The 20,991-nt window shown below is 38.6% G+C and overlaps 1 protein-coding gene across 4 annotated transcripts in view; it reads right to left on the bottom strand.

Moving 5' to 3' along the window:
• KLHDC10 (kelch domain containing 10) overlaps positions 1-20,991 on the bottom strand; it is a 97,167-nt gene that overhangs the window by 30,119 nt on the left and 46,057 nt on the right. For 2 of the 4 annotated variants that reach the window (XM_019959080.2, XM_070788166.1), the window contains 8 exons: positions 15,580-15,801; positions 14,059-14,213; positions 12,785-12,933; positions 11,107-11,191; positions 10,174-10,240; positions 9,497-9,544; positions 7,566-7,705; positions 1,841-6,950 (listed from right to left, as the gene is read on the bottom strand). In XM_019959080.2, coding sequence (XP_019814639.2) covers positions 6,741-6,950; positions 7,566-7,705; positions 9,497-9,544; positions 10,174-10,240; positions 11,107-11,191; positions 12,785-12,933; positions 14,059-14,213; positions 15,580-15,801 — 1,076 coding nt within the window. In that variant the 3' untranslated portion in view covers positions 1,841-6,740. Of the gene's footprint in view, positions 1-1,840; positions 6,951-7,565; positions 7,706-9,496; positions 9,545-10,173; positions 10,241-11,106; positions 11,192-12,784; positions 12,934-14,058; positions 14,214-15,579; positions 15,802-20,991 lie in introns of those variants that run through there. The other 2 variants (XM_070788165.1, XM_070788167.1) reach the window with 1 other exon arrangement.

Below are 20,991 nucleotides of genomic sequence, written 5' to 3'. Positions count from 1 at the left end.
TCTGAACTGTAGGCAGGGCGCCCTTTCTCTGGGCTTTGCAGGTTTGGGTAACTCTCGTGGCAAATCACGTAAGTTGGCTTGTCTTGGTTTCACAGTCTGTGAAAGGAGGGTAAGATTTCTCCATCCTTTCAATCATCCAGTCATTTACAAGCAGACTTGGCCAGAAGGGACCCAGAGTTACAGTATCTTGAAGAACTAAATTGAAAGAGCTGCACAGGGTTCTGCATTATAAAGGAAAAAAAAAAAAACAAACCCAAAATCCAAGAACACACACTTAAGGAAACAGCAGCTCCCTCTGCAGCCCATCTTATCTCCCAAACTCTCTTAGAGTTATTAGCTCTTTCGTCTGTTTTTTTCCTCCATTTCTTCTTTTTTAAAATTTATTTATTTAGGCTGTGCTGGGTCTTGGTTGCTGCTCAGGATTTTCTCTAGGTGTGGGGCATAGGGCTTCTCACTATAGTGGCTTTCTTCTGTGGAGCATGAACTCTGGAGTTCAAGGGCTTCAGCAGTTGTGGCTCCCCAGCTCTAGAGCACAAGCTTAGGAGTTGTGGTACATGGGCTTAGTGGCTTTGCAGCATGTAGGATCTTCCCATGGGATCGAACCCGTGTCTCCTGCATTGGCAGGCATATTCTTTACCACTGAGCCACCAGGGAAGCCCCGTTTCTTCTTTACATTTCTAATTAATATGCTTCCCTGGTTATTTTAGGTATTCTATGTATTTCCTTCCTGACATGGAAAATGAGGATTTATCTCTCTTCCAACACTCACTCTCTCTACTACCTCAGCTTCCTCCATTTAGTTTCTTTACTGGGTTATCTTTATAATTTTAATAAGTAAAGGTACTTCACCTTTATTTCTTATTCCATCATCTCTAGAGAGCAACCTAATAATGCTTATTATGTGCCGAACATCATTCTGAGCACTTTACACATATGTTTAAGCCACACGATAATATCAAGAGATGGGTTATAGTTATCAGCCCCATCTTAGGGAAAAGAAAACTAGGACTATTTTACTATTATCACTAGTGGTTTACCAAGAGGGACAGGAGATAAACGTGGGTGGCCAATCTGCCATCTGTGCACTCAGTTCTAACAGGGAAAGTTTTCGGAAGCATTCATTTTGGTCTTTGCTCTAGTTCCTTGTTGGGCCAATAAGTGTGACGGTGACAAGTAAGGTACAGAGGTCTCCTGGTCACCTCAGCCAGCACCAGGCAGTTAGCTTAGCTGTGGGACAGGGATTCCCAAATGTCACTGATCAGCTAAAATGCAATCAACTAAAGAGTTTGTTAAAGTAACTCACCTACAAAAACAATCTTTGAGATTTGGACCTAGGAATCTCTGTTTTTAACAGTCATGCCTCATGCTTAGAAACCAGTGGTTTTTCCCTTGAATCATACAGATGGTCGTGACTCTGTACGTAAAGATGCACGTTTTTCCTCTGAATTCCCTGTAGCTTCTCCAACCCTTCGAAAGTCTTGGTACATCCATATAAATTTGTCTAGCAGTGGTCTGGGGAATATATGGGACGAGACAGTAAAAGGGAATATGACTTGCGCCGCAGTCACTCCCTTGCTGATGTCCTGGAGGGAGCCGAGTTGTGTTGAGGGGACTACGTATGTCCAGGAGTTCCAGAACGGGAGCAGAGAGAAGGCACACACAGTGCCTGCGGGCATGAAAGGTGGAAGACACACAGATATTACAGAGAAAAGCTGTCCCTGTGGGTGGTAAAGGACATGGTGGCGGCAGGTGGGACTGATGCTTAGGTCATACAGGTGAGCTCACATTACCATCAGACAATCATATTACCATCAGACAATCAAGGTGGCCTTAGACCAAATAGATCTGGATAAGATTTATTGATCAGATTGTTTTAGAAAACCAACAGCAAAACACTGACAAGATACATAAATACAGATTGGACATTTTAGGGTAAATTCACTATATTTCCTACGCTTGTAGGAAACCAGGTAAGGTGGAAAAGCTGTCCTGATCATATGGCATGCACACCAGACTGCAAAAGGACTTCCACACTATTTAACAGGACTGTGGCAAATAGCTTTAAGGTAAGGCAAGCATCATGTGTGGCCTAAGCATACCCTGTACCAAGAGCCAAGCCCAGGCTCATTCTCAGAGACTGTTGAGTGGGGGTTCCCTTTTGTGCCCATGTCCTTCCACTGAAAGCCTCACTGGCAGGTGCCATTAGAGGGAGATGCCTGGCACTGTCCCTGCTCAGACTCTGTGTACAAGGAAGTGGCTTTAGAGAAAGTCAGTGTGTTTCTGATGCCTCCTTTGTATTCTAAATGTGCAACTAGTAAAACAGCAATTACTACAGCTTGGTGAAACTGCCTCTGACTCACCCTGTACAGTGACTAAGCAGGTCCTTTTCAAATCTTATAAAAAGTGAAGAAGAAAAAAGATAAAAACATTAAAATTATACTAAAAAGATGGTACCACTTTTTGAAGCACAATTTAAAACTTTTTTTCTTAACACCAGATGAGGGAAGAAGTCACTTTCCACCGAATCTAATGACCTTAGAAGGGAAACACCACTGCTGGGCATGAGCTGGTGGCGACGCACAGAGGTCATGGAACTCTACCAAACCTACCTCAGGCCCTGCCAAGGCCCTGGAGCCCCAAGGCATTTGGGGAACTTAAGCAATTGAAGCCAATGGTGACTGGTTTTGGAAGCTTATGATCTCAGGACCATAAACCCTCATCCATCCTGGAGCTCAATGCTAGAACAATGAAGAAGAAGGAAAATGGCTTATTGTACTACATGAGAGTGCTGGCAGGTAGACAATTCAATAACCTATACAGCCTTCTAAACATCTGTAAGACACATAAAAACAAACTGGTTTTAGAGAATTAAGACCAACATAGTCTTAAAGGATAATTTAACCTTTCCTACAAGCCAAGCTGTATGGCTGGAAAAGGTATCTCCTAAGGAAAATGAAGGTTCCTTCAAGAACAGTGGAAAAGCAAGTGTTTGCAAAGAGAGCCAAAGAAATGTATTCAAATGATGGGATTTCTTGTGCATCATACACAGCTTTTTCTTCTAATATGTGCGAAGAGTTCTTTGGTGGTTATAGGAGAGACAGCCTAGAACTCAGGGCAGGAGACTATGCCAAAACAGAAGAGCAAAGAGTGATATCTAAACTCAGCATTAACAGCTGTCATCTTGTTGACCAATTACAGCTAACTGAGCTGTTTTCATGTTCGCTGGTTTCTAGCCCCTCCAGGATTCCTGCTTTTCCATTTCTAACTATGCATTAGCCCCACTCCACTGAAAATGAGGTACTTGTGGGAAAGGGGTAGGGAGAAGGAAGAACTATAAATCAATCGTTTGATAGGAAAGTTGAGACACTGATTATCTATGGATTGCAATTATCTGTGCTTTAATCTGGTTACTCTGGGTAACCAAAGGTCACTGTTAATATACCTTTTGCTTAGAAATGTTAATGTTTATTATTATATTTTAAAATTAGCTATATATTGGACATGAATAGTTTAGAGCAAATTTTTATATCATGTTCCAGGGCCCTGAAAAAAAGAAGATTCTGCCAGTAGAAAGGGTTTCAGTTTGGCCCCTGAAAAACAGTTAAAATTTCAATCTATTCTATATTGGTTTATAGATTTTCCAGAATATGGAAAATACTTTATTAAATGAAGAAAGTCATCATTTTCTTCAGGTAATAAAGTATTACATTCACAGATAAATTAGTATATACATGGGAGAACTGATAGTATTAAATATTAGGTTTTAATTCTCCATTTTAAAAACTTCTTACAGGTAGACTTCCTTGTTCCTGGGCAAAGAAATTTAAGAAGATATGCAAACATGAGATTGAGTACAAAGATGACTGGGGAAAAGTCTCAGTGCTAATAAGCCCAAGAAACAATAAATCTCTAATAGTTGGAGTAAGGAGACACTGGACTTGAAATCCAGGTTTGCCAAGAGTTGGCCTAAGTCAGCCAATTACATCTCAAATTTCTGGTATAATTTTAACTCTAATGTAGTGAGCTGGCTTCCCCAAGACAGATACAAAAAAGTAGTCTACCTGCTTTACAGTCACACCCTATATATAATCTGTATATATCCATATGTGTTTCTATATATTGCACTTAAACTTATAGGACTGCAGTAAGATGGCTGGGAGTACCTCAAAGAGGCAGAGAAGCAGCAGGCATAAACTTTTCTAAATCAAGTAACAGTGTCAGGCATTCAGAGTGCTGGTTATGGATATACTAAATGCCTGGTGATCCCCTATATAAAACTCTAGTCATCTACATTTAAGTCATCATACACACAGTTGCATTTGGCATCCAGAACATGTGCACCTGTGTGGTTCTATAGCACTCAGAGCTGATCATACTACATCATTTTCACTAGTGTTATATTAAAAGAAGACACTTTAGACCAAGAGTATGTACTTTTATGAAAATGTCACACACAAGGTCTTGGATGTCAGGCCTCCGAAGTCCATGTCAAAGAAGACTATCTTCAGAAGGCTTTAAAAAGGAGGCTAGCAAGTGTGGATTGAATCCGTCTCTCTTTTAGCTCTCTGGTGTCGCAGAAGTAGAGACCTGCTTATACCCCAAGACAATGGAAGGATAAGCACAGAGGCTGAGCATTCAGTCTTTGTGCCCTATGAAACCATGACAAAGATCTTTCTGCCACCCTGAGTAGTATGACTTATTTATGGATAGTCCCCCCCGCCTCACCCCAAACATCCAGAGACTAGACTGGAGTCATGCAGCAAAGCTTTGTTTTGAACTAACAGAGCTTCTCAGACTGACTTGGTCTGGAGAGAGCTCCTCACAGGAACAAGCCTAGCAGTCGGTGGTAAGAGGTTAAAAGGCCAGACTGGTCATGGCAATGTGGGGGTGAGGCCTCCGGAGGAATTGCTCCTTTCCTCCTCTCCCCTACTCCATCATCCCCACAAAGGACCCAAACTCACAGATGAAAGATGATAAGACCCTTCAGAACACAGGCTCCATGAACTCAATCCCACATGGTTGGGAGGTTATAATAAGGCCTGGAAATTAGGAGTCCAAGTCCAGAGGCCAAACAAAACCAGATAGTAACTTTTCAGCTACAACTCAAAGGTGATTTTACATCCACACATGAGCCTAAGAGATTCCCTTCTGAGATGAAGGAAAACAAGAATAATCTTAAAAGTTAAGTGAAAAAGAGGCACTTAAAGGAAAAATATGTCCCCAGTCTGTCTGAGTCTCCTGTTGTGATGTCACCAACGGGATGATCAGCACTGTCCCCGCCTGCACACCTTTAGCACCTTTCATACACGTAAGGACCTTCAACTGCTCGTGTCTCAGTAGGTCACTGATGGCCAAGCAAGTGAAAATTTAAGTCATTTCTGTTTTAAAATTAAAATACAATATAAAACAAACCAGAACTAAAACTTCACACCAAAGAAGTGAATGATTCTCAGTTTCTTTTCTTCCGCATGCTAGTTTTTAAAATGATTCTTAATTCTTCAGGAAGAATGACTTGTGGCTTTTCCCCAAGACCTTTTATCCAATTACTAGGCAATTACAGCACCATGCACATTAAAGCAGACAGAAAACGAGGCAAAAAGCTAAGAGAAAAATCAAGGGCCAATTGGCTTTCTAGAGATAAAACCCATTGCCTGAGAATATGGTAGGTGCATGGCCCAGAGTGAAAAAAGAAGCATTCTAAAAGGAAATGGCCAGCATGACAGCCAAAGCTCGCAGCCCAAGAGCAGAAGCCCTTCCTGCCCTGCTCTTCTCTGGCCTCTCACGAACTTTATGTCCCACGGCATGAATGCCACACCTGTTTAGGGTCTGCAGTTCCCTATGATGGAGTCAAAGATACCTGAAACCATTAACAGGCATAGGAGAATTTAAAAACTTCCCAGAATGAAGAACTTTGACCACCATAAGTTTCTTGATTTGAAATGTTCTCATGCCATAATTTCTAAGAACAACAACAAACAGCACAACCACCACACACGATGAAGTCTTTAGACAAGTCAACTCTAACCACTGCTGGCACCAGAAGGATGAGAAAAGAAATCACTGATTGAGAGTTGTTGAGCTGCTTAATTTCCTCTTAAGCAAGTTAAAAGATAGGTTATGAGCTGCTTAACTATCCTCTAAAGTAAGTTAAAGGATAGGTTTGGGTATCTAGGCTGAAAGATACCAACCACTGCTGCTATTAGATCCAGCTACTCAATTAGATGTACCTTTGAAAACAGCAAGTTAAACATTGAGCTTTCCCTATAATCTGCAGGATTCTCAAGGTTAGCCTTCTTGTTCTATCCCCAATGCTACTTCTCGTTGTTGCTGGATTTCCTTTTTGTAATTTTTGTTTTTATTGACAATGTTGCTTAATTTATAGAGCAATGCCTGACATGGCCATATGTTGAGAGTCCCTTTAACATTTTCTTTATCTTATCTTGATTCATTTAACGTTATGAAGGTACTTTCAGACTCTCCCTCAACTTCCATCAGGGAAGAGGGAGTATGTGAGTATGTGTGTGTACTGGGGCAGAAGGGAGAGAAGCAAAGAAAAAAGCACAAGGGAAAGTGAGATTCCATAAACTTAAAACAATTTACAGAAAGGCATCTGATGTATTTTCTGAATAAGGCCTTGATCAGGGTAACCAATTCTCTCTGTAGCACACTCTACACTGCCCATAAATAAAGGAGTCTCTTTAAATTAACATTTCCAGTATCAATGAACAGTCCAGTAATCCTCATTTCAAGCGCTCGATGAGTCCCTGTGTGAGTCCAAGGTGCAGAAGCTGTGTTCGGGAAAGGTTTGCTAGGTTGGGGAAGGCCGCAAGCAGCTTCTCCCACGCCAGTTCCAGCAGGCTAGGAACCACCAGCCAGATCTTAAACAATGACCCAGTCCGTTTATTTTCGTGGATGTTCACCACTCCTCCATGAATGTACATGCAACCAGCCTATGAACAAATGGCAGTCAAAAGAGGATAAATAACAGATACTTAAGCTGAAGATTCAGCAAAAAAAATTCATGGCAGGCTGAACTGAATGAAATGAAATCAAAAATTTCTCACTGATCCCAACACAGTGCAGAGATCAAGAAAGATTTAATAATGAATGAGTTACTAAGGGAAAAACTAGAGATTACTTTTACTTCAACAACTTTGACATCGTTAAACTAAGATTATATTAAGTACCCATCATGCCAAAGATAAGAATACAGAGTTTAAAATAAAGCTCTTAGCATTCAAGAAGCTAGTAGAATCTTCAATAACACAGCATTTTGGGGGTAAAATTATTCTGCCCTCCCAGGAAACATCTTTGATATCACTGTCAGGGCCTGAATACCACATGCAGCATTTCTTTTACATTTTATGCAGCTCTTTTAAGCTTGTATATGATGGATTTTCTCCCTTTTTCTCAGAGGAAGAGCTAGCTTTGGAAGAAAGGTTTTAAAAACACATTCTTAATCCAAGCTTTGCTAATATCAGACATCTTTTTTTCTTGCTCTATCCCTAAAAGTATTTCCTTATCATCTGCAACTACATAAAGAAGATAAGAAAATGAAAACTTACTGGTGTAACAGCTGCACAGTGAAAATAAACTGGCTCCGGCATGGTAGCTGGGAGCTTAACCCATTGAAAAGTCTGCAGATTCAGCTTCCAGATATCTCCCAGGATCACTTCTCCATTATAGCCCCCGCAAATAAACACATCTATCGGTGGAAGAGAAAACCAAAATCAGGCAAAGGAAAAGAGCCACGGTGACAGCATGTCCTGTCGTAGCTCTCATGGCTAGATGACATGGGGCCAGTCCAGTTTCCATACCATAGGGGACTTCAGCTGGTGGGCTGCTCATTCTGCTGCCTTGTCCCTCACTAGAGTCTGAACTCAGTGTTTGGATTTTTTCTAGGGCTAAGGATGCAAGCCTCTGAGGAGGCTTCATGTCCAGGTTCTTAAATTCAAACATCTTCAGGTACCAGGGATAGGAAGTCAATGAGCAAGAAGGTTCAGGGAAAATAGATAAGCCAGGTAACAAACAGGAGTGCACTTGCTCTAACGGGGAAGACGGTGATGCAGCTCCAGCTGATGGAGCTACGCAGGACTTAAGGTCAGCAATAGCCAGACCTTCCAATTTTGTAACAGAAGTTGGAAATTCAGATTGATTTTTTTTGAAAAATGAAACTTTTTGGTTTTTAAGTATTGGCCACTAATTCAAAAACTGTAATACATGAGCCAAACAAAACACAACTGCAGGCCACCAGTTTGCAAACCCTTCTTTTAAATAATGTCCCTAAAAGGACAGACATTTATCTGCCCATAGAGACAAACATTCTCTATGTAGACAACTAGCCTGCAATGTTCAGTTCGGGGCACAGAGGTTTTTCCAAGCTTTCTTCAGCCCAAAGAGAACAGTCTGAAGCCCAAATTGATCTGTGCTAGTTATTAATGTCAGGAAAAAACCTTCCCAAAATCAAAGTTTTTTTTTTTTAATCGCTGTTATTTTTCTGTTTGTTTTTGTAAAATCAGTTATAACCAAGTATACAACATGTACCAAAGGCTATCAAACTGAATGCTCAGAACTACAGCTGAGTGCAGCTTGTATGGTGCCTGGAGTCAAAGAACCAAATGAACCCTTGTCTTAACTCAGGTCTAGATCAAGTTTAAGCCAATACCTAATTAAACTACAAAATACACTAGAAACATTTTTGGCTCGGATTCAAAAAAAAGTATGGTTCCATTTTTAGAGACGCAAAGCTGAACAATGCCACTATCTATAAATCTTGCCCAAAGAGCAAAAGCGTAATAAAAAGCACCTCTGTTCTAGAGATGGCAGCATAATCCTAGTAAAATCTGAACTAAGCTGCTAAAAGGATATAGGCTATCAAACTCGTTTATACACACCTTCTTCCTCTCCAAAACTTTAAGGCAGTATATCCAACTATAAAATAAACTGTAAATTAAAAGACAGGAAGGTTGTCCAAAGAGGAGTCATTTATCATACTTAGATAAAGGAGCTGCAGCTGCTTTCTGAAGCCATACAATGCCTGTGTTGTAATACGGCCAGAGAATGAGCTAAGAGTTCTATTTGGCATCAGATGGAGAACAGAATAAACTTTATGAAATAACACTCTGAAGGAGTTATTACAATGTTAATACAATGTCTACCAAGGTCTCTATTGTATGTCAGGATTATTAGTGTTACCCATAATAACCACAGACATCTGTTAAGGTACAGTGCTGAAAGATTAGGTGGTATAGTAAAAGCTTACTTATCGCTTATTTTTGAGTTCTCTGATAAGAAGGAACCCAAGCACATTAGTTTATTTTATGAAAATTCCTGAGAGAAGCATAACTTTATGGATTTCCCTTTAAGTATAAACTACAAGAAATAGACTCTCCCCAAAGGTATGCTATGACTCTTTTAGGGTGATCATTAAGAAATAAGATATTCTCAGAATATACAGTTACAAAAATGGAAACAGCATGCTATTTGAAATCCTTACCATTTTTTATCTGAACACAACTGTGACATCTCCGGGCTGCAGGAAAACCTGCCAAACATATAAACATGGAAATTCCATTATTCATAAGATACAGCAAAAGACAAACTATGAATAAGTTATTTAAAACAACCCCTTTGTTGCATTAAGCAAACACTGACTAGTCCTTCCAACCCTCCCTTATTTCACACTCAAATAAAGCCATCAGAAATTCCATCATAATGATAGAATGTTAAGATGTCAGCAAAATAAAGTGAGGTGGCAGTGGGCAAGGGTTACCAGTGGCTCTCCCAAGCCCTTTTACCTACAAAGAGACAGGTACATCTTGATTTAAGTGCCTACTTCTTATCCTACCCAGATTTCCCTCTGCCACAGAATTCAGCAATCCCCATTAAAAGTCTTTGCTCAGCTGCTGAGGAAGAATAATTGGGCTAAGGAATATAAGTAATTTCTTTCTTTCTTTTTCCTAGTTCCCCAACCAGGGATCAAACTCGTGTCCCCTGCAGTGAAAACACAAGTCTTAACCACTGAACCGCCAGGGAAGTCCCATAAGTAATCTCTAATACCAGTTCAACAGATATTTTTCTTGTCATATAATGCAATAAAATCACTTTTTCACTTTCAGAACCAACTATAAAGTACATTTATTAAAGATAAATGAATCAATATTTTAAATTTACCTATTTTTTCATGGGGTTTTGTTGCAATTTCCTCCCATGCATTTGTTTCAAGGTTGTATGCATGAATCTTGGAGACAGAAAAAAAGAAGACACACAAATAACTTTAGTTAGCCCAAAAACTGGATTTTTCACAACAGCCTGTACAAACATATTCCTGGTTGAAAATGCTTCTTCTCCTTTGCTATTCTCTGATCTTTCCTAATTCTAATATAAAGCAAAACATTAAGTGAAGCAGTTGAAAGTTAAGCACATACATAATTTTATTATTTTTAAGTCATAGAAAAAAATGAGGAAAAAAGTTGGAATTCTGCTGCTTCCACATTTTCTGTGATAAACATATATAATTTTTATAACAGAAAAAAGCAACTGTTTGTAAGTAAATATGAGAATGCAGTTTTGACAAAACTTGGAAAGGACCATTAAGATTCCAAAGCAGACCAGGAGCTCTGAGGCCTACAGACTTCCTCTGGGACATGTGGATTTAGAAATGCCACAGGGATGGATGAACAGAAGCCCTTCAGAGCTCAGCTTTCTAAGGTTAGTGATGTGTCGTCCTAAACATGCCTGTTCTTTTTAGATACGCAGCACTGACAATGAGAGCAATGTGACATTCTGAGAATCCTGGTTCCAATTCTAATTAGTTGCTCCATTTGAGCTACTGTATCTTTCTTTTAATATCTTTTCTCATCTAGCACAAAGGGATAATTCTAATAAAGGATTTTCAGTTTGTGGTTATACAACTGTCAACGGGAAAGCACCTTAGGGGCAGAGTTCAACCTTATATTATAAAAAGCATCCAACACAAAATAGGTCTTCATAAAGAACCTGCTTGAAAATTAAAATGTCTACCATAACAGAACTGTTACTTATTTTGCTCAGTGTAACAATGCCTTTCCTCTGGCCCTCTTCCTCTCTCTCTCCTTTTTAATGTACCTTGTTTAAGGAATAAGCTGTCCAAGAAGTACCACCTCCCAAGATGTAAATCCTCTGCCCATCATGTGCTATTTCATGTCTGTACCTGAAAATATACAATAAATACATTTAATTAAGGGGGAAATGACCTACGTAAGAGTTGGCTGCAAGACTTTTACTGCATCATTATTTATAATAATAAATTATTGGAAATGACTCAAGTGTCTAATAATAATGAATTGGTTAAATAAATTATACAATATAAAAAATGGATTAGTATGCAACCAATAAGAATGTAGACACAGAGAATGTTAATATACTGAAAACTTTTCATGTCACTGACTGAAAAAAATCAGTTAGATAAGAGCAGATAGGTTATAATCCTACTAAAAATTTACAGATATACAAATAATGCTCAGAAAAATGACTATAAGGATACATGTAAAATGTTAACCCTGGTTATCCCTGAGTTTAGATTTTATTTTTTTATTTTCTTCATTTTGCTTATTTGTATCTTCTAGATTTTCTATAATCTTTTTGTGATAACTGTATAAGGGGGGAAAATATTACAGAGTTTTAAAAAGTGATCTGCCTACATTTAATCAGAAAGTCTAGACTATGAGTTTTCAAATTAAGACGCTTATTTAACAGATACAAAGATTATCAGGAAAAATCATGCTACATAAAGCAGTGAATATAATATGAAACATCTACCAGAACTTTTATCCAAGTAGTTTAGCTAAAAGCTGAAACAATTTATAATATATCCATAAAATTACTCAAAGAAGGCAACTATGTGAAAATACTTTGAAAACTTAATCTAGTTTCTCCTTTCCTGAAGGCCTTGGTGCTGATAAAATATATTACATCAAAATGATTCCCTGTACCAAGCCACCTCCTAAGTCCTCCTGTGGTAGTTCTGCAATAATCAGAGCACTAAGATTCTACAATAGAGATAAATCTTCCTTAGCACCCATATGCCATTTTTAAAAAGCCAACAAATAGTCTAACAGTAAATAAAAAATTGTTTACTGTCTTTGCTTTTAAACCAGAAGGGAGAAAAAAAAAACACCTCTTTTAAGTTTTCTGGTGAGTTTAATTCTAAGAAGAGGCAACTGCTATTAGGAAAGAAAAATGAAAGATAGTTTATTTAGGACTGCTACTAAAAGGTAACTAAAGAGAATCATGTGATGTCTGAGTGTTTAATAGAGCACTTAAAATACACAATCTTCCCTCCCTTTCTTCCATTCATCCAACCACCCATTCAATCAACATTCACTGAGTACCACATGAGCAAGGCACTGTGTCCTTCCTGGGGATAGGTTGTTAAGCAAGGGAGCCAAAGAATCCTAATATGCAAGTTAAGAAGGGAAATCAAAAAGTAACTAGAAAGTAACTGTTGTGTGGGTAATATGAAATTTAGTTACAATTGTTACCACTGGTTTTTTTTAAAGGGCTACTACTTTCTTAATGCAGTAAAATTGAAGCATAAAAGGAAATAACGTGAAAAAAAATGCTATAGTTCAGAGGGAAACATCATTTCCTCACCAGAAAACCCTTCTTTAATGCTGAACAGGGATCTAATAGCCAGTGAGCTATTTCAACCAGGGCAAAGGGCTTCTTCAAACCATACTGCCAATATTCTAAAAAAAAGTAAAATCTTAGCAAGAAAGAATATGCTTTAATTCTAGAATCTCACCTCTCTTCTGGTAGATCACAGGATAGGTTGTTTGGTTTTAGTTGTGTCCACTCTCTGGTATTGAGATCTAATTTGTGCAGGTCTGTGCTGTAAATATAGCCAGTTGTCCCTCCAAATACATAAAGGGAGCCATTGATGATAGCCATAGCCTGGATAATGAGGAGATGTGAACAAGACTGGCTCATTAACACGTGATTAAAGAATGTAAACTTATTAGATACCCAAAAATCAAGTTTTATGAAGTTTTCTTGTACTTTTTAATCTTCTAAAAATCAGACCCTTAAAGGATTAAAGATTTTAGAGAACACAGAGATTGTTTTTAGAAAAATAACTTCTGCTCAACTGGAAAGCAAGTTCTGTCTAGATGGGCAAAGGGCTCCTTAGGGGTCTTAGCCAACCAAAGAATTTACAGATCATGGACATGAGCATTTCCACTGAAAGCTGCTTCATTTTTTAAGCAGTCTAGAGAAAAATGTCTTTAAGAAGAAGGGGCAGATATGAAAGTAAGACCCCAGAATCCCTAAAGAAAGTTCTCAAAACTTGACATGTTCCACCAGATTCTTCTCAATGTAAGTTTGGCTTTTGCTATAGTCATTTCTTAGCGTTTTAACCTGTGGTGGGATACAGTCATCCAGTCTGTGCTTCTACACACAGTCCAGAAGCTACGTATCAGTATCAATGCCAGCTAGTTGAGAAAGAAACCACTGCTTTGGCTGTTTTAAGTTCAGCCCATTATTCTCAAAGGGTCTCTGAGGTATGATGAGTTTTTTCCTACCTTTTTGCATATAACTTTTCAAACCTAAGGTCTGAAGCACTAGAACCTAACTGGAAGCTAATTTCTGTGTAATCTGTGTTTTAGCCAAGATCTGTATAAAAGTCTCTTAACCAAGTGCAGGGATCATCTACTCTAAACTTAGGTTAGAAAGCTCTTCAAAGCATCATATCACTCTAAAGACGATAGAACTTGGACTATATATATAGCCCAATCTCTCACTGAGGGTAAGTGAGGTCCTGACATTTAAGGAAACTTCCATATAGGTCTAGATCATTGATCCTAAAAGTTGAGTAGGAAAAAAAAAAAAATAGGGGGGAAAAGAACGGAAAGAAGAAGGCAAGCAACCAGACTCACAATTTCACACTGGAACTGAAAAATCAAATAGTAACAATGGATTTATTTTCCATTTAAAAAGTTGGTGGTAATATATTCTGACATTGTTCCTGGAACTAAAGAATCTGAACAAATTCATCCACCATGACTGGCCATAGATTGGTACCTGTCCATATATACGACTGGGTTTCTTCCCCCGACAGCTGAGCAAAGCCCATCTCTTATATTTCACGTTGCAGACGTGGACGTCATTGCCATTGCTCTCACCAAATGGGATGCCAGTACCTCCAAACACTAACAGGTTGTTTCCATGCAGCACAACTGGGAAAGAAGAAGCATGAATTTCATTTTCGTACTGGCTACTTGCATGGTACTCCCACATTAACCCAGGATATCTGAAAAACTCAAAAATGTCTGCTTTAATGCTTTCAGAAAATAGCTCAAACCACTGACATATAACTACTGTAAGTTCTACAGAAAAAGATCTAATTCACACTACATCACATGGCTCACTCTTTGATACGTGACAGGTATTCAATACACAGTTGTGGAATTCATGAAACACTGTATATAACAATACAGAATGATATGAACTACAATCCACCACTGCTGCTTAACACAGTTCAAGTACACAGTAGAGCAGAAGAAAATGAAGGCTCATCTTTGCCTTAGCAAAGACCCAGTGGGACTCAGGATGAAGGGATAAAAGGATCATTCTGTTTTTTCCAGGGGAATGATCTCTACATGTTAAATTATAGTTTCTGTCATCTTAATCCTACACCTGATAAAAAGAACATGAATATCCTGCTGGCAACTTTCTGTTCCTGTCATCAAACACACTTGTATATTCTTTCTCTTATGGCAAATATTCTGAAAATACAGCTACTGTATCATTTCAGTGATTTTTTTTTTAACCAGTTCTTCAATTGATAGTGTTAAGAGTCAACAGCAGGAGCTCTAGAGACAGTGAAAGCTGGGTTTTAAGTCTCATGTGACCTCAGGAAAGTTATTTAATCTCTTTAAATTAATCTTTCCAACAACCCTATGAGGTAGGAACTATTATTCTCTTCTTCATTTTTATAGATGATGAAATAGAAAGTGGTGAAAGGTTTAAATAACTTGTTGAAGGTTTTCTAAAAAGAACCTTGCCAACCTAGGGTTCAATCCCAGGCAGTCTGGCTCCAGAGCCTGCACTCACAGCCACTGTTCTTAGGGCCTCTCTAAAGCCTCAGTCTCCTCATCTGTACAATGGCAAGAATTCCAGTGTTGACACCATAAAGATGCTGTGAGGATTAAACAGATGCCATGTGTGAAGCACTTTGCTCAACAGCTGTAAACCCCATTTGTTGATTTTCTACTACATTTTGCCAAGCTTATATATGATGCTTTATGTTGTACCCTCTAGATATTAATCCCATTTTATGGGTAAGGAGCTAGAAGTGGAAAATCATTAGGCAAGTACACAACATACAGCCAAATTCAAACTCAGGACAATCCAACTCACAATTAATTCTGCATGCAATGCTATAGTATTATCATAGTGAGAGTCTACCCATTAACAGGGCTTAATCATATTACTATTATGATTTAGTATTCTTAAAAATCATTAACAAGAAAAACACCTAACATTGAACCAGACCTCTCAGATATTTCATAAAGCCCAAAGTTCAGAACTGCTTGCACTCACGTGACATAGATGCCAATTCTCGGGGCATGTAGCCATCTGTGCCCATCTGGTGCCATACTCCTGTAGCAAAATGATACCTCCAAAGCTCCCTGAAGAGAGGATAGTCTTCATTATCTGGCCCTCCTGATTCATCATAATCTGGGTTATAACCTCCAAACACATACAGATTGGTATTATCTGCCACACAACGATGTCCACTTCGTGCTGGTGGAGGTCTGTGGCCTAGGAGAGAAGAGGACAGTTTTCTACAGGTGGCCCAGCAGATTAAAAGCACACACAAAATTTGGTAACAAGCATTTTATCTTTAAAAAGGTAATCAGGGAAAATTTATGATGTGGATGCACTTTTTTTAAACTAGGTTATTTTTTATGTTCACACATACTACTTAGGATTTTAAGGAGCTAGTCTCCATTTCTATTTCGTAGAACTATTTTCAAATTTTGATAACTGGAAAAGGATTTTTCCCAAGGGAGGCAAAAGAGCATCATAAACTTGAGAAAATGGCTGGTAACGGAATTTTCAAGAAAAGGAGGAGGAAGGGTTTAAAAATCCAAAAGCTAAAAGGACGAATTTTCTATTTTCTTAGAGGAGGAAAAACACAGGCCAACGAAATTAAACTGAAAGTATTAGAGAACTACATAAATATAATCACAAATGTGAATGAGTCATGTATAAAGAAAAATACACATACATATAACCTGTAATTTTTCTACAATATATAATTATACACTTAAAAAGAAAACTGGCTTTCAAAGAGTTATAGCAAAGTTTAGGATTTAAACACACTCCAGACATTACGGTAGTTAACAAGGAATATCCCTGTCCTTATCTTAAAGAGCATCTTTCATCCTATTAAGAACTTTATTAAGAAAAGCTATTTCAAGGAATTCCCTGGTGGTCCAGTGGTCTGGACTCAGTACTTTCACTGCCGGGGCCCCAGGTTCCATCCCTAACTGGGAAACTAAGATCCCACAAACCACGCAAAAAAAAAAAAAAAAAAGCTGTTTCTACAATCTATATTTGCAAGCTCTCTGAAGTTTAAATTGTCAACTAGTTCAATAGAAGTTACTTCGATTATTTTAGAGTAAAAAACCCCCAAATTTATATTATTTCTACTAGCCTCACAATTTTTGTACCAGTCTACACAAATCCTTACATAGCTATTAGAACCAAAGATGATGAAATATTCACTGGATGGAGTAAGGTACTAGGTCTGTCTGTTATCCTAAAGACTTCTCTACTTTCATATATTATGAATGGATACTAGTATAACATTAGTATTTATGACAATGCTGGACACCTAACACACACTGTTATAGAATACATTACCAGCCTGATACAGGCCTCACATGTATCTTTTTTTATCAAAATCTTACTTCCTACTTTATGCTTTGAAACAAGAACTGAAATGAAACTGCACAGATATAGAAAAACTAAAAGCCAGATGAACAAACCATGGCCATCAAATCACTCAAGTCCAACCTGTAGGTCCTGAGAAGTTCTCAAACAGCAATTCAGAGCCTTCCATGCTCCTTCACACTCCTGCCTGTTTAAGTTTGTCTCTCTGCTTGGAAAGCCAAGTCCTTCCCTTAGCCCTTGACCTGGTCTACCTAGCCTTCAATGTCTGGTGTGGCAAGACCTCAGGGCTCAGTCCATACAGCTATCTCATCAATAAAACTTTATAGCCCTGGGAGTTCCCTGGTGGCCTAGTGGTTAAGATCCTGGGCTTTCACTGCCATGGCCCAGGTACAATGCCTGGTCAGGAAACTGAGACACTGCAAGCTGTGTGGCACAGCCAAAAAAAGAAAACTTGCGGCCCTTACTATTCAGTACCACACCACTCAAATGTTACGATAGACGTGGACAATTAATAAGATGATTACATCGTAACTAGGTAAGTACATAATAAATATATTACACAAACTATAATCAGTTTGGAGTTTACTCATGAGCTATGATTTATCTCAAGTGAAGAGCTAAATTTCTATTTCTAAAAATCTTGAAGCAGAAAATGTGATGTGGAAGGAAGAACAATAACATATAAATATCTAGATTTGAATCTAGGTTCTAACTACTTCCTTGAGCAAGTCATTGACCCTCACTGAGTCTCAGCTTGCTTTTGTATGAAGGAATATTATTTCTGTACTTCACAGATTTATTATACTTGCTATTTTGTTAAACTATGTTTATTGGTTAATATATGCATCTTCCTAGGAGGCAATCTCTTGCCTGGAAAATCCCATGGACGGAGGAGCCTGGTAGGCTGCAGTCCATGGGGTCGCTCAGAGTCAGACAGGACTGAGCGACTTCACTTTCACTTTTCACTTTCACGCAGTGGAGAAGGAAATGGCAACCCACTCCAGTGTTCTTGCCTGGAGAATCCCAGGGACAGGGGAGCCTGGTGGGCTGCCGTCTATGGGGTCGCACAGAGTCGGACACGACTGAAGCGACTTGGCAGCAGCAGCAGCAGCAGGAGGCAATAAACTATTTGAGGGAAACAGAATGTATTTGTATTTATCTTTCTATTACCAGGCCTAAGGAACACAGGAACTACTGAACAAATTTACAAATTTTAATTTTTCTCTATTCATTAATATTTATTTTTCTTCTCCAAATAAAGGGCAAATATCACATATAGCAATTATTTCTGTATCACCACAACATCTAAAACAGAGATGTATAACAGACACTGGAAGTCTCATTGATATTAACTTCAGGTCAAAGTTAACAGTAACAGGGATGATCAGAACAGTGTACAGCTCTCAGTGGACTTTGATACTGTACTTAGAATGAGATACAATTTGGGGGACAGGAATTGGATTATGCAATGGTCTTCTTAAAACATAAATGCTTATAAGGATTAGCAAGACAAATTTAATGAAAAAAACTCAATAGAGTTCCTATGGTCAACAGATAGGATTCTCTATAGTGTCATTTGCTTGATTACCTGGAACCAACAGAAATTTCTGAAACTGCCTTTGGGCAGATATGAAAAGACATATAGTATATTCCAGAATTTTCTCTAAATGACTGCACAGCAGTCATTCCATTTTATGTTTACTGCCAACTCTTTTTGAGACAAATATAACTTATATGATTAAAGGTTGAGAAGTCAATGAAAAGATGACTTTATATTTATCCATTTATTCGTTGAGCCAAAAATATTATTGGGCGCCTGCTAGGTGCTAAGGACACAATGATAAGATCATTCCTCCTTCTGTCCTCTGGGGCTTAGAGTTAGCCCTGTGCTGTCCAACACGGTGGCCACTAGCCACATACGACTCCCAAGCATCTGAAATGAGGCTAGTCCAAACTGAGTTATGCTTTAATTGTAAAATACTCCCTGGATTTAACAGACTTAGTATCCAAAAATGAATGTAAAGTTCAGTTCAGTTCAGTAGCTCAGTTGTGTCCGACTCTTTGTGACCCCATGAATCGCAGCACGCCAGGCCTCCTTGTCCATCACCAACTCCCAAAATTCTATCTGAATATAGGTATAGTGATATTTTTGATCTCCTGATCAAATAAAAATTAAGATTAATGTCACCTGTTTTTTACTTTTTTCATAAGGCTACTAGAAAATTTAAAATTTTGTGGCTCACATAATATTTATATCAAAAGCACTGGTCTAGTTCAATTGCTGGCTTCTGTAAATAATGCCATTATCTATGCAAATTAAACTGCTGAGTTATGAGCATCTGATCAACGTTTGATAAATATTAAACATCCCGTCAAGAAGTCCTAGGGCTGGGAGTGAAAAGCTAACTATTCTTTCTCTAGTCAGTGACTAAAGATTTCTTTAGGTCTGGGGTCAAAGGAATATACACTTAAAGTTGTCACAGATTCAGCGGGTTACAACTGAGCTATATTACTTTTCAAGAAGACTGGAACAATGTATACACCCAACAACAGTGTATAGAAGTGCCTATTTCTTCATGCCCTCTTCAACCTTTTTAGTTTGTGCCAATCTGATGGGTGAAAGTGAAAGTGAAGTTGCCCAGTCGTGTCTGACTCTTTGCGACCCCATGGACTGCAGCCTCCCAGGCTCCTCCATCCATGGGATTTTCCAGGCAAGAGTACTGGAGTGGGCTGTCATTTCCTTCTCCAAGGGGTCTTCCCGATTCAGGGACTGAACCAGGGTCTCCCGCATTGCGGGCAGACGCTTTACCCTCTAAGCCACCAGGGAAGCCCAATCTGATGGGTATCAGACCAATTTGCATTTCCCTGATTATCACATGTTTATCGGCCCATTTGTACTTCTTCTTTGGGGGAACCACCTGATCATATATCCTTTGTCTACTGTATTGTCTTCTCACAGATTTGCAGAAATTATTTATTTATTCTATTTTTCTTCCAGCCTACTCTGGTCTTTTAATTTTGTTTATGGTATATTTTAACATATGGAAGTTTTTGTACAACTGAATCTCTCAGTCTTTCAAGGCTCCTTTGCAACAACAGCAACAAAAGGCTCATTTGCTTTACATCTTACATTATAAGATCCTTGTGCCCTTGTGCTCCTGTTCAGTTGCATCTGACTCTTTACGATCCCATGGACTGTAGCCCACCAGGCTCCTCTGTCCGTGGAATTTTCCAGGCAAGAATACTGGAGTGGGTTGCCATTTCCTACTCCAGGGATCTTCTCGAGCAAGGGATTAAACCTGCATCTCTTGCACTGGCAGGCAGGATTCTTTTAAATCTGTGCCACCTGGAAAGCATAATTATAAGATTACTATTTTCATTTACTTCTAATAAATTTTTAGTTTTGGTTTTTCATATTCAGAACCTGAATACATTTAAAACATATTTTTGTATATTTTATGAGGTAGGGTACTAATATTTCTCACAAAATGGATAGGCTGTTGTCCCTGAACCCCTTATGGAAAGCTATCCTTCCAACACTGAACTTAAAAGCTGTCTTTGAAGCTATAGTAGTGTGTGCACGCTAAGTCACTTCAGTCGTGTCCAACTGTACCATTACCCTTAGTCTTTATTGTATACTACACTGACAAGTTCTAGAGTAGAATTAGGAAAATCTCAATATCCAGGTCTAATCACCATGGACACAAAATCTATTGCTCTTTAAGAATGCATACAATCAACATAAAAACTCCACACACTCAAATGCAAAAGCTTGTAAACAGAATATAACATTTTAGCTTAATAAGCCTATCACTTACAAGATGAAGCCACCTCTTGATGTGCTATGAAACATTTGTGGTAAGGTCATTGTTAAAAAAAAAATTAAGACCTTTACTTCTAAAAGCATTAACTAGTTATAAATATCATATAGCTTAAAGGATGAATTCAGTTTAACTGGTTGCTTTTGTTCAGTTCTCAGTCATGTCCAACTCTTTGCGACCCCATGGACTCCAGCACGCCAGGCTTCCCTGTCTTTCACCATCTCCCAGAGCT

Source organism: Bos indicus, chromosome 4, assembly GCF_029378745.1.
Source record: "Bos indicus isolate NIAB-ARS_2022 breed Sahiwal x Tharparkar chromosome 4, NIAB-ARS_B.indTharparkar_mat_pri_1.0, whole genome shotgun sequence".
Lineage (NCBI taxonomy): Eukaryota > Metazoa > Chordata > Mammalia > Artiodactyla > Bovidae > Bos > Bos indicus.
The sequence above is the reverse complement of the archived record's forward strand: the minus strand, read 5'-3'. Positions and strand labels throughout refer to the sequence as shown.